Genomic DNA, 14,858 nt, shown 5'->3' on the forward strand with positions numbered 1-14,858 from the left:
GTGTGATCTACCAATAGCTTGGTTTTGTAGAAATTCTTTGCAGCTGGGTCTGAAATCCTATACACATGTAGGAAAGTCCAATTGTTAACTGTTGAAATAAATACACATTGGCTTAAGCTGCAAGCCAGCAAAATAAGGAAGCCAGAAGTATTTTTACAGAGCTGGATCCTATCAAGTGAAGAAAGCATTTCTCCGAGTGGAAAGTGGGGGAAACTGCCAGCTGGGCCTTTTCTCTAAGCCTGTTTTTCAATTCTCCTAGTCTTCTTAAGCAAGGAGTAGAGAGAATGAACTGGCGCTTAGTGTTGCAGGATCAGAAACGTTTTACTTAATAGACAGTTTTTCTAACTACAACACCGAGTATGAATTCAACATTAATATTCCCAGTACAATGTACTCCCTCATGAGTTATAATCAGACAAGTCGTTGATGGTTTTCAGTCCACTGTACACAATTGAATATTTTATTAAAAATTAGATGCCACTACTTTAATGGTCTCAGTTCTTTGACTTTTAAACCAGTTTTATATCACACACCTTGTAGTAAACTCTGCTATAATCTCACTTCCCGAAACACCTGAGACTGCACTGTCAGCAATAAAGTACATTTGAGTCAGATCACTTCTTAAAGCATTTTAACTTAATTGGAATTGACCACTAATAGGCTTACATTTATAACTGGGCTGGATGATTATTTAACATCTATCTTGTTAGAAGAAATGCAAACTACTCTTTGAAAAGTTTTATAAAGGGAAATATGTGTAGTACAAAATAAAAACAATGTTTTATTTAAATGCAGAGATTTTGCTGATTTATTTTTTCCCCTGATACATAATGGAAGAGGACAAGAGGCAAGGAATAATAGGGTTCCTATGTCTTTAATTATCAACACAATAGAAGAAATTCCTTAAGTGTTCTGCAAGTTGTTGGTGTGTGAGAGGTGGGAGCCAGGGAAGAACTCAGATACCGTACATGCCTCCAAAATTTAATTTATATGAACTGTGGCTTTATTAGTACTATTTATAAGTCCAGTCCGCCATAGAAAATTTTAGCAGCACAAAGGTTACTAATAGACCAATGTCAACCAAATATAATGTGTGCATGTGAACGTTGCTTTTCTGTTTATAAATCATGGTTCACATTGCAGGAATTTTGACAACAGACTCTGGGCGTTAGGGAGAAGGAATGTAACGTACAATGTAAGAAGGACCAGAGACAGATGATAGCTCTCCAGTCCTAAGAACCAAACTATAAATGCCATATTGACATTTATTCAGTTGTGTTAGCTAGAAATTATGATAGTTGAAGCCCAATATGTTTATAGGTGACCAGATTGGAGAATAGTGAATCATTTCTCTCTCCTTTATAGCAATCACCTGCTATCCAGGGGTAAAATGCTACCGGTTTGGCCCAGTACAAGTGTACAAAAGGTTGCAAGTGGTTTGGAGAACTGATAGCAGCGGTGGCATGAGGCTCCGCCCATCCGCCCAGATGTCGCCATTTTCTTTAACCTTTCACATGTGCAAAGTGTTCTGTGCATGCGCAGAGGGTGAAAAAGCAAGTGTGCGAGCGGAGCGCAGGTGAAAACATGCAAGCGCGGAGCGAAATAAGTGTGCAATTCCAAACCAGTAGGGAAGGAAGGTAGATTTCACCGCTGCTGCTTTCCATGTCCTGATCGCAAAGTAAAATGTGTGATTTTAGATCATTCATCTTGTTCAAACCATACCCTGCTTTAAAGGAAACAGTTAAATCTACAACTGCATTTCTATTTAAAGAAACACAGTAAGATAAAAAGCTCAAAGGTGCCTAGAAATTAAACCAAGAGCTGTAGAAAAAATAGTTAGGAATGAGTCTTCGGAGAGGGGCGGCATACAAATCTAATAAATTATTATTATTATTATTATTATTATTATTATTATTATTATCATTATCATTATTATCATCATCATGTTACAACAAAATACATAATTAAATGAAAATGATTAAGCACAGATTTCTTTTAAAAAATGTTTAATATTACCAAAAACATAACATTTTAAACATGTTTAATGTTAATATTAAATACTGTACATTTATTTATTTATTTATTTATTTTTTACTTACTTACTTATTTACTTACTTACTTACTTATTGGACATATGCCGCCCTTCTCTAAGGACTCAGGATGGCTTGCAATATATAAAAATACAAAAACCAATGCAAAAAGTCCAATATTTAAACAATCTAAAACCCCAAATTAAAAAAAAAAACATATTCAGTCATGCTCACATTTTAACTGTTTTACACAGATGGAGGAAGTTATTCCTATATGGCTGTTTTGAACCAAAATGCCAAATGTTCAAATATCACAAAATGACAACCCAGCACTTCAGTAAAAAGTGCAGATCTCTACTAAACTACCTCAAGAGAGAAACAAAAATGTATAACTATAAGTACAAATCTCTCCAGTCTTTTCAGGACAACAAAATGGTAGCTCTGTTCAGATGACCCGTAAGTTTGTCCGGCTTGTTTTAAGTCCTAGAGGAAAAAAAGCATTCTTAATTTAGTTTGCGTTTCTTGCTGCGCGCAGACACCTTCTGTATAGGTAAAGGTAAGCATAAGGTCGCTAATTTGTGTTCTTCAAATCCAGAGAGGTTTTTGCTTTTGCTGATCTTCAGTCTCATCGCCTTGGCAATGTCAAGTATCCTGCATTAAAGGAGAACAAAATGTTAGTTAAAACAACTTCTGCTCAAAGTTCTAGCTGTCTTCTTTTCACAATTTGCGTCTTTGGCTTTTCCCTGTTTCCTTTTCCTTCCCTGACTGTCAGATTACAAGCCATAACTTACATTCTAAACTCCTTGGGCTAAAGAATTGGGGGTTTTGCCGATTCCAGCAAACTTCTTTCCACAAAGCAAGGCAACATGCTGATTGAATCAAGAGCCTATTGCATTTGAAGAAAAACCAAGTCTCGAGCCAGCCTTTCTAACCAGAGGCTTCAAGATGAATTGGACTGTAAGCCTCATCTGATGGGAGTTGGAAAAGACTGCCAGAAGCAATGGTGTTAAAAGACATGATCTGGGATGTGATTGTCGTGGCTTCAAAGGGAAGTTTCAATGGATACTTCATGGCTGAGACTTTAGGTGCTGATGATGGGATAAGCAGCTGAGACAGGCTGAAGTTAGGGAGCCCTTTTCCTATAATGCAATATTGGCTCACAGGAAAAACATAGCACACTGATCTTGCTAAAGTTGAATGTGTTTCAGTCAGGACTTCCAAAGACTAATTTCTAAGAGTTATATGACCTAAAGGATGGATTTACGCAGCATCAGAGTACTATTTTATTTTTCTCCCAGGAATGAATGTTACCTCCTCATATAGGAGAAAACAGAGTTTGTATTAAAGGACACCTTACAGTTAGGATCCATACTTGCCATCTGTCCTGTGTAGCCTGTGTTTGGCTCCTCTAGTTCAAGTTATGATCATACTTAATTTGCCCCATGGAAGATACTGAAATGGATCAGTTGCTTTTGCCTGTCTAATTTTTTGCCTTCTTATCTGTCTACTCTGGTATTCCAGAAACAAAATATACAGGACCAAGGAACTATTCCAGACATTCCTCTGTTGAACTTAATCATAAGGGTGCTCTTGAAAAAAAAAATCCATTAATTTTTTTCACTGTTCCGCATTAGGGGAATTTTTTTCCCCTTTTAAGGGAGAAATGTCAGCCTGTTTCCTAGGCATGTTAATTACAATCCCTATAACCCCTAACCACATGCCTGCAGAACCTATTGAATGGAAGATATGGGCATTGTACTCTAGAACAGTGTTTCCCAACCTTGGCAACTTGAAGATATCTGGACTTCAACTCCCAGAATTCCCCATATGGTTTTCTAGGCATACCACAAATGCCAGTGGAGCCCCTGAAGTTCTTAGCCCATTAGTAAGAGAATAGATATTTTAAAAAAATACAATTGTGCTGTTAATCATACTTGTTCTCACGTAGCTTCAGATCTCGCTGCAAGACTGTCAGGTTTGTTTGAAAATGGTTAATATGCAAAGCCAGGGCTACAGCATAGGCTGTTATCTTAACTTTCATTGAAGCGGAAATTAGATTTTGTAACCTGAAATATAAAATGAGAGGGGGGAAATAAGGATAAGAAAACCATTGGTACAAAAACTACGCAACCTTGCTACTACGGTCTTTCTACGTCCTCCTTGAAAGCAGTCAAATAAAAAGTCGACAAGTTTACATTCTATATACGATATGTGCCAGTTGAATACAAATCCAACAGTTTGTATAATGGAAACATCTCTGTTTTAGGTGCTTTGTGTTGTATGCTTCTTCTTTAATTACAGCCTATGAGTGGTTTGCCTATAGATGGGAGACTTTGCATGGACAAGTAAAATGAAATACGAGACTCATACAAAATATACCAATATCCTTCAAACAGTGCTGATTCTTAGAAAATGGCTGGACCAGTCCCTGCAGTTTCTTCGGCTACATCTGGGAAATGGTTTGCTATTGCTTCTTTCTTAAGGCTGAATGAGAGTGACTGGCCCAAAGTCACTCAACTAATTTTATGACCAAGGCAGGACTAGAACCATAGGAACTCCTAGTTTCTAGCCTAGTACCTTTAACCCAGGGGTGAAATGCTGCCAGTTTGCTCGTGCTGGTTGGTCGTCAGAGAGCCAGTCGCAAAGCAGCATGAGGCTCCGCCCACCTTCCCAGACGCCACCATTTGTGTTCTTAGAAACATAGAAGTCTGACGGCAGAAAAAGACCTCATGGTCCATCTAGTCTGCCCTTATACTATTTCCTGTATTTTATCTTAGGATGGATCTATGTTTATCCCAGGCATGTTTAAATTCAGTTACTGTGGATTTACCAACCACATCTGCTGTAAGTTTGTTCCAAGGATCTACTACTCTTTCAGTGAAATTACCCTCCGCGCATACACAGAATGCTTTGCGCATACGCAGAGGGTAAAAGAACACAAATAGTGGCCTCCAGGTGGGTGGGCAGGGCCTCGCACTGCTTTCGCAACCGGCTCTCCGACAACCAACAGGCACGAGCAAAGTGGGAGCTTTTCACTCCGGCTTTAACCACTTCACCAAATTGGGTCCCAAGAAACTCTTAATATTTCCAATAGTTACAGAACGGAGCTTCAAAGTTCTGCACAACACCTTCATGCCTAACAATTATCATTTATACATTCCACAACTCTTTAACAATACAGTGGTACCTCGTGACACGAACCCCTCGCCATACGAACAATCCGAGATACGAACCCGGGGTTTGGAAATTTTTTGCCTCTTCTTCCGAACTTTTTCCATCTTATGAACCCGCTGCCCGAACGCCGAACCCGGACGTTCGGCAAAAGTTCGAGTTCGGGTGGCCGCCGAGAAGCCCCGCCGCCCGGCTGTCGCTTTTTGAAACAGCCGGGGGGCTTCTCAGCGTCCTCCCGAACCCAAACGCCAAACCCGAACTTTTGCTGAACTTCCGGGTTCAGGGTTTGGGAGGCCGCCGAGAAGCCCCGCCGCCCGGCTGTTGCCTTTTGAAACAGCTGGGGGGGCTTCTCAGCATTCTCCCGAACGCCGAACCCAGAAGTTCGGCAAAAGTTCAGGTTCGGCGTTCGGGTTCAGGAGGACGCTGAGAAGCCCTACTGCCCGGCTGTTAGCTTTTCAAAAGAGCCGCGGATCTGTCGGGCCAGTCGGGAGGCTGGAAAGGAGGTGGGGAATCCCAATAGGGAATTCCATGGGCGGAGCTTTGACGTCACAAAGATGTCCTTCCTGGCTGGCCGAAACGTGTTTCAAAAGGTGACAGCCGGGCGGCGGCGGTTTTTTGCGGGTTTTTTTCTTGCACGGATTAATTCATTTTACATTGTTTCCTATGGGAAACAATGTTTCGTCTTACAAACTTTTCACCTTGCAAACCTCCGGGAACCAATTAGGTTCGTAAGATGAGGTATTGCTGTATACCGTACTCGGAAAAGCCCAATTGAAAGCAGCACAAAACTATTTTTATCAACAAAAATAAGGTAGCTTGAAATGGAATAAAACATTTTTTGCTTCCCCCCCCTCCTTAAAATGGGAGAGGAAGTTACTTAAACAAATATAATCTTAATCCTGAATCTTGACAGAGCAGAGCTGGGAGATGGTAATCCTGAATGATGTTCCTTAATGTAGTGTTTTAATATAAAAGGCTCTCCCTTTGACATGATTATTAAAAACACATTAGACACAAAAAGAAAAATAACAAACAATTACATGAATTGTGTTTTATTCTCATTGTTTCCTTAGATTCTCTTTTTAAAGAACAAACATCTGTATGTTTCGGTTAATTGCAACTACAAAGGATTTCTTGGCATGCTCCTCCTGTATGAAATATATTTGAAATAAAGAAACACATCTGTTTTCTATTGATTTCAAGAATTTTTGGTATGCTACTTCTGATCCTTTTTTGGACAAATGGTGTACGATTTAATAAGTCTCCAAAGAATAATAAACCAATTTATTCCTATTTATAAATTTTACTAGACTTGAAATCAAAGGGCTGAGGGTTTTTTTTACCTGCCATTGCCATAAGACAGTGCTGTGAAAGTTTTCACAAGCTTGTTGCTGATGATGTCTGGACAAGTGGGGCCCATGGCATCTACAATTGAAAATAAAAAGTTAGTGTTCTAAAATGCTCCAAATCTCCAATCTAAATAAAGAATCGGAGTGACCAGAGGGGTCTGTGTTTTACAAAGTTGGAAAGGCTTTACGCAACCTAAAACCATCCCTATTTATTGGACCCAATGGATTATGTGCATACTTCTTAAAAACTCTCTCCTCATCCATAGCTAAACCTCTAAAATTATTTTTGGAAACAATCATTCAGGACTAGCTTCTTACTCAATTTATGGTCACTAGTTACAGGCATCCCTATCTTCCAAAAAGGAGATCCAATTAATGCTGAAAATTACAGACCAATCTCTTTATGTTGTGTCACCTGCAAAGTCAGGCAATCAATCATAAACTAATCCACTACTCTCCACCAACAACCTACTCTCTAACAAACAATTAGATTTCAGAAAAAAAATTTCCTATAACCTGCAACTCCTACACTGCAAAAACATAGGACTACACATCTCGACCAGGATAAAACAATAGACACAATTTACATAGGCTTCTGTAAAGCCTTTGACACAGTGGTACATGACATATTTCTTCTGAAGCTCAAATCCTATGGCATCTCAGGTCCCCTTCATGATTGGATAACTGCATTCTTGTCAAACAGACAATAAGTCTTTTCATTTTTTGATTATTAAACATTAGATTTGTTATATGCTGTTTTACTATTGTTGTTAGCCGCCCCGAGTCTGCAGAGAGGGGCAGCATACAAATCTAATTAATAAATAAAAATAAAAATAAGTGGTTAAAATAGGAAGTGCCCTATCAAATCCTGCACCTGTCAACAGTAGTGTCCCTCAAGGCAGTGTTCTAGGACCAACACTATTCACTTTACATAAACAACCTCTGTGATCATATTACAAGCAACTGCATCCTCTTTGCTGACAATGTTAAATTATTTAATACCACTTACAATACTGTTACCCTTCAAAAAGACATTGACCATCTATCAGAATGGTCAAACAACTGGCAACTTCAAATCTCAACCAATAATACTCTGTCTTACACCTTGGCAAAAAGAATCAGAACACAAAATACAAACTTGGAGGACACGAGTTTATAGATGACACTCACTCTGTCAAGGACCTTGGAGTACTTATATTTAATGATCTAAATGCCAGAGCCTACTGTAACAACATTGCCAAAAAGGCACTAAGAGTTATTAATCTAATCCTGCATAGCTTCTTCTCTGGCAATATTAATCCACTAACCAGAGCATACAAAACATTTGCTAGACCAATTCTTGAATACAGCTCACCTGTCTGGAAACCCCACTGCATATCAGATATCAGTCCAAAATTAGAGAGTCCAAAAATATTTCACAAGAAGAGTTCTCCACTCTTCTGTTAGCAACAGCTTACCTTGTTCCACCAGACTTGACATTTTGGGCTTAGATAGCCTAGAACTTTGTTGCCTTCAATCTGACCTAAATATAGTTCACAAAATCATTTACCACAATGTCCTACCTGTCAATGATTTCTTCAGCTTCAACCGCAAACAATACACAAGCACACAATCTATTCAAACTTAATGTAAACTGCTTCAAACTCGACTGCAGAAAATACAACTTCAGCAAGAGAGTAATCAATGCCTAGAATGCACTACATGACTCCGTGGTTTCTTCCCCAAACCCCAAAAATTTTAACCTTAGACTATCTACAGTCAACCTAACCCCATTCTTAAGAGGTCTGTAAGGGGCATGCATAAGCACATCATTGTGCCTACCATCGCTGTCCTACTACCCTATTTCCTAATTTACCTGTACTTACCTTGCTAATGTTTATACCACAGTTTTTGGACTACAAGATGTACCAGATTATAAGATGCATCTAGCTTTTGGGGTGGAACACAAGGGGAAAAAAACCCTGCCTCTGCCTCCCAGCAATTTGCCTTCTTGCAGCAAAGAGCCTGGTCAGCTTCATCACAGCCCAATTTAGCACTTGCAAATCATTGGCGGTTGGATCTGCCTCTTGGAATACCGCCTATCAGCTGCTCCAGGCTGTGGGGATTGTCACTGCTCATCGCCCATGTGGATGCCCATTGTCGCTGCTGCCTACCACCCTCTCCGTGCCCCCCTTTTTCAGTCTCTGTACATCCCAGCCTGGAATGGGCCAAAAACGGGGCGCACAAAGGCCAAAAATGGGATGTATGGAGGTGGCAGTGGCGATGGTGGTCCCTGCAGCCTGGAACAGATGATAGGCGGTATTCCGGAAGGCAGATCTAACTGCCAATCAGCTCCTCATGCTAAATCAGGCTGTGCTGAAACTGACTAGGCTGTTTGCTACAAGGAGGCAAATTGCTGAGAGGCAGAAACTGAAGGTGGGCAGGGCTTTGGCAACATTTGCTCTATAAGATGCACGGATTTCCACCCATTTTGGGAGGAGGTGGAGTGCGTCTTATACACCAAAAATACAGTAAGTCAAAGAAATAATCAAAAATATACATGATATCAGAGAGGAAAAACATCCTTACGTTTCTTTTTAACGACTTTTTGTGAGCTCAGCTTGACAAGACAGTCAAAAAACCAGAGGCAACGTGCTTTGTGATCGTAACTCTTCTCATCCAAAGGCATAGATTTAAGTTCATCCAAGACAAAGGAACAATAGCTAAGCAAGACATTAAAAAATAATTATCTTACACCTCGAAAAGCAGTTAGGAAGTAGCTAGCAAGAACTGCCATTTCAGCTGCTGTAAGTTCACAAACTTCTGTGTGGATTCAAAGCAATCAAGTTTATATTAACAGAAACCATCTCCCTTTAAGCGGAAAGCAGCCCAATCTACTATGTATTATCTGTATATTTTGCTAGATTCAAACAAGGGGATCCCCAACCTGTGTTTCTGGGCTAGAAGTATTGTAACCGTAGATATATGTTCCTCTTTTTTTCCTTGTCTTTGCAGCTCAGACATGACCAGTGCTAACATTTCCTTCTTTTATATACTTTCAATGGTACATTTAATTTAATTTGACCTCTATGCTGCCCAATCGCATGGGACTCAGGGCGGATTACAGCAATAAATAATAAAATACAATATTTAAAAAGTCAAATATTAAGTACTAAGAAACAGTAAAACGCCATTATAAAACCCCAGCAATCTGTCCAATCAAACATACATACATACCAAATCAATCCCAATTCGGCCATGACAAGATGTTAGCATTCATAGCTCTCAGACCTGCCGGCAAAACCAGATCTTCACAGCCTTTTGAAATGCCAGCAGGGTGGGAGCAGTACGGACATAGGGGAGTAGTTGGTTCCATAGAGCTGGGGCTTCCACTGAGAAGGCCCTCCCCTGTGGGCCTGCCAACCTGCATTGCTTAGTCGATGGGACCCAGAGAAGGCCAACTCTGTGTGATCTAATTGATCTCTGGGAGGTATGCGGCAGGAGATCCTACCCACATACCCACATAAAGTCAGGTTTCCCACCCCTCAAAAATTAAAAGGTGGGGAGAAGTGGTTGATTCGTTCCGTATACAACAGGACCCATGTTCAGTCTCTGGCATCTACAGCTAGTCCTCCATTTACGACCATCATTAAGCCCCAAATTTATGTTGCTGAAGTGAGACAGTTGTTAAGTGAGTTTTGCCCCATTTTCTGACTTTCCTTGTCACATTTCATAACTGAATCGCTGCAGTTATTCTATTAATAACCTGGTTGTTAAGTGAAATTGGTTTCCCATATTGATTTTCCTTGTCAGGTTGCAAAAGGTGACCCTGTGACCCCAGGACACTGCAGCCATCATAAAAGTGAGTTGGTAGTCAAGCATCCAAATATAAATCATGTGACCATGGGGATGCTGCAATGGCCCTAGATGTGAAAAATGGTCGTAAGTTATTTCAGTGTCACCAACTGTCACTAAATGAACTGTTGTAAGGGGAGGACTATCTATACAGGAAAGACTGGCTGGCAAGAGGCCCATCTGAAATTGAGAAAAAAATCTTTCCATTCAGAGAGTGAATAATAGTGAGCTAAGTGGACAAGTGCTTCTTTTGGATACGGGCAACTTCTTACTTTCCTAAAAACAACCCACCTAGAAGCGATAATTGTCCATATACTAAATTTCAGATGACACATGGTACCACAAAACCTTGTTTTCCTGTACAATTTCTTTTAAATTGGGGAGGACACACTATCAAAGTGGAAGATCTTAAGAGACATTTCTTACACTAATTCCACACAAAAAAATTACAAAACTTAAACCGTTAGCGGGTTGCTACCGGTATGGATGAGGACGGTGCTCCGGTGGCAAACATTAATACAGTGTTCCCTCGATTTTCGCGGGTTCAAACTCCGCGGAACGTCTATACCACGGTTTTTCAAAAATATTAATTAAAAAATGCTTCGCTGTTTTTCCCCCTATACCACGGTTTTTCCCGCCCGATGACGTCATATGTCATTGCCAAACTTTCGTCTGCCTTTAAAAAACATTTTTAAAATAAACTTTAATAAATAAACATGGTGAGTAATAATCTAAATGGTTGCTAAGGGAATGGGATATTGTAATTTAGGGGTTTAAAGTGTTAAGGGAAGGCTTGGGATACTGTTCATAGCCAAAAATGGTGTATCTACTTCCGCATCTCTACTTCACGGAAATTCGACTTTTGCGGGCGGTCTCGGAACGCATCCCCTGCGAAAATCGAGGGAACACTGTAATAATAATTTATTAGATTTGGATGCCGCCCCTCTCCAAAGACTTGGGGCGGCATACCCTGAGCTGCACACGCAGCTTCGGGTGTCTGGCGGGTGCACAGGTGCGCCCCAGAGAGATTTTGCTTCTGCGCATGAAACAAAATCTCATGAGGGGACGTGCGTGCAAGAGATTTCAGCTATTTTTTGCTTCTGCGCATGAGCAGAAGCAAAAAACCTGGTGTACTCTCACGCGCACACACATCCCCTCACAAGATTTTGCTTCCTGTGCATGCACAGAACGAGCCGGGGTGGCGCAACAGGTAGAGTGCTGTACTGCAGGCCACTGAAGCTGACTTGTAGATCTGAAGGTCAGCGGTTCAAATCTCATCACTGGCTCAAGGTTGACTCAGCCTCCCATCCATCCTAGGTAGGTAAAATGAGGACCCGGATTGTGGGGGCAATAGCCTAGCTCTGTTAAAAAAGTGCTGTTGCTAACATGTTGCAAGCCACCCTGAGTCTAAGGAGAAGGGCGGCATAAAAATTGAATGAATGAATGAATGAATGAATGAATGAATGAATGAATGAATAAAATCTCACTGGGGCGTGGGCACCCGCCTGACACCCAAAGCTGCACGCGCAGTGCACCAGTAGCAGCGATAGCAGCAACTCCTGCCTGAATTAAACCATATATTTGCCATTTGACAGCCTTCACTAGAATGTACAAAGCACCTCAAGGCAAAAAGCCAAAGAGGGTTTGCATTAAATTTGAATGGCTATTCACACATGAAGATTCACCCCCTCGCTTGATATTTCAGTCTTCAGTTCCTTCTTTACAAAACTAATTGCTAATTACATTTCTATTTTAAATCACATTAGAAACATAGAAACATAGAAGACTGACGGCAGAAAAAGACCTCGTGGTCCATCTAGTCTGCCCTTATACTATTTCCTGTGTTTTATCTTAGGATGGATATATGTTTATCCCAGGCATGTTTAAATTCAGTTACTGTGGATTTATCTACCACGTCTGCTGGAAGTTAATAATACTTTGCCCTGAATTGTATTTGGAAGATCTTTACCTTTTCTCTTCGGTCATCTTGAGAATGTCAGCTGCGGTTATGTTCATGAAAACGGCAGCTGGAGCCTGAAGTGCCTCATATTCAGCAGGTGAAATGACTAGAGATATGTTTAGGATGTTTTAGACAACAATTTCTTGCTCATCAAGGCAATCTCAATATAAAGCAGACCAGAGGATTGAGGCTAGATGCTCTTAAGCAGGGGTCCCCAAACTTGGCAACTTTACAATTTGTGGACGTCAACTCCCAGAAGACAGGTTCTTATTTTGGGGGAAACATGGTATATACACTGTGAGCTTATGAACCGGAAACAAATTCCTTGTTTGTCCGATCACATTTGCCCAATAAAGAATTATCTTCTTTTCTCTCCTCTCCCCTCCCTTCTCTTCTTTCCTATCCCTTTTCTATATCAGAAATTACAGCATCATGATGGCAAACCACAAGCCGCCCCGAGTCTACGGAGAGGGGCGGCATACAAATCAAATAAGTAAGTAAGTAAGTAAGTAAGTAAGTAAGTAAGTAAGTAAGTAAGTAAGTAAGTAAATAAAAATACATACGTACATAAAATAAATAAATAAAATAAATAAAATAAATACAATAAATAAAGTGGCACATAGAGCCATTTCTGAGGATATGTGAGGCGTGGCCTTGTCAGCTCCAGCGCACATATTGACTCTGTCCAGCTGATTTTCGGCCTTCTGGAGGGTAGGGGGAGATTATTTTTGCCTTCCCCAGGATTCAGGAAAGCCTTCTGAAGCCTGGGGAGGGTGAAAAACAGCCCAATGGCCCAACGGGAAGTTCATTTGTGACATTTTTTGCCATCCATGGGCTTTGGAGGCTTTCCTGAAGCCTGGGAAAAGCGAAAAAGACTCTCCCTTTGGAAGGCCGAAAATCGGTGGGAATCCGTTTTTCACCATTCACAGGCTCTGGAGGCTTCAGTGAGCCCTGCCCACATGCACAGGGGAGGGGTTGTGCGCAAATGTGCAGGCATTGCGTTTTGGGTGTCGGTATGCGTGTGTGCGCTACATGCACCCTTTTGGCACCTGAGCAAAAAGAGGTTCTCAATCACCCTTATAGAGTTAGGGAAGACTGCTCAACTTGTTCTTAGTATCTTAGCAAGTTTGAAGGTGATAATCTACATTCAGGAGAGAAAGTTTTAGAATGAATGTGTCAACGATGCAACAAATATAGGAGAATATTATCGGGTCAGATTTTGGGTGAGTGAGGGGGTAGAAAAAACCCATCACCTTTCTTGTTTGACTCTGTTCTGTGACTATGATAAAAATTTCCTCCCTCTTTCTCTTTGTATTGAATAAGATTTTCGAAAGGCATTCATTAGAAAGGCAACAATTCTTGACAACTGTTTCCTTTCCCTAACTCCCTGCACCAACGGGTTTTAGATTCGCTAGTTGTATGTACAACATATTCACAATTAGAACTCATGATATCTCTCCTCCATGTGTTCTTCAACCATGAGGGGCATGTTAAGGTCCATTCTCTCAAACTACATTCTGCTCATAAAGGATACTATCTTCAAACTTGTAGACGCCCTCTAGATTTTCAACATCTTCATGGCAGGGAGGAAGAACCAAGGAGACATCTGTTTTCTCATCTGCTGCTGCATCATGAACCAATGCTTTGAAGACGAATAAAAAAGGAAATACTTTATTTATTTAACACGGTGTTTATTTAGAAAAAAAGTTAATTCAAAAATCATTAAAGAATCTTTCTCAACTTTCTCTGTGTGTGTTGGAAGATAGATAGATAGACAGACAGACAGACAGTGATAGATAGATAGACAGATATAGATAGATAGATAGATAGATAGATAGATAGATAGATAGATAGATAGATAGATAGATAGACAGACAGACAGACAGCGATAGATAGACAGACAGACAGGCAGGCAGTGATAGATAGATAGACAGAGATAGATAGATAGATAGATAGATAGATAGATAGATAGATAGATAGATAGATAGACAGACAGACAGACAGACAGGGATGGATGGATGGATGGATGGATGGAGGGAGAGAGAGAGAGAGAGAGAGACAGACAGCGATAGATAGATAGATAGATAGATAGATAGATAGATAGATAGATAGATAGAAAGATAGATAGATAGATAGATAGATAGATAGATAGATAGATAGATAGATAGATAGATAGATAGATAGATAGATAGAATTTCCTATCTCTTTTAAACTACCTTATTGTACTGACATTCAGAAAACAGTTTGGAACAAACTATTCCGATTAAACCACTGAAATAAAAGTAAAGTAAAATAAAATAATATGAAAGAATATGAATGTACAAGGTACTTACTAAGCAACATATAAGAATACTGGCAACATATTAAGTTGGAAGAAAGGATGTAAATAAAAATTATGAATAACTAAAACTCTGCAAATGCTTTTTCAGAAAGGGGAGAGGAAAGAATTTAGGGTTCCCCTAAAGAGCAAAAGAGAGAAAGTCAGCTTTAATTTTCCTAGGATGAAAATTCCGA

At 40.1% G+C, this 14,858-nt stretch overlaps 1 protein-coding gene across 1 annotated transcript in view; it reads right to left on the minus strand.

The window, feature by feature from the left end:
• Positions 1 to 1,989: 1,989 nt before the first annotated feature.
• POLR1E (RNA polymerase I subunit E) overlaps positions 1,990 to 14,858 on the minus strand; it is a 28,664-nt gene continuing 15,795 nt past the window's right edge. Inside the window, exons 7-12 of the mRNA XM_070742261.1 lie at positions 13,879 to 13,986; positions 12,354 to 12,450; positions 9,119 to 9,252; positions 6,545 to 6,626; positions 3,965 to 4,096; positions 1,990 to 2,681 (exon numbers count right to left, since the gene is read on the minus strand). Coding sequence (XP_070598362.1) covers positions 2,534 to 2,681; positions 3,965 to 4,096; positions 6,545 to 6,626; positions 9,119 to 9,252; positions 12,354 to 12,450; positions 13,879 to 13,986 — 701 coding nt within the window. The 3' untranslated portion in view covers positions 1,990 to 2,533. The remainder of the gene's footprint in view (positions 2,682 to 3,964; positions 4,097 to 6,544; positions 6,627 to 9,118; positions 9,253 to 12,353; positions 12,451 to 13,878; positions 13,987 to 14,858) is intronic.

Source organism: Erythrolamprus reginae, chromosome 2 (genome assembly GCF_031021105.1).
Source record: "Erythrolamprus reginae isolate rEryReg1 chromosome 2, rEryReg1.hap1, whole genome shotgun sequence".
NCBI lineage: Eukaryota > Metazoa > Chordata > Lepidosauria > Squamata > Dipsadidae > Erythrolamprus > Erythrolamprus reginae.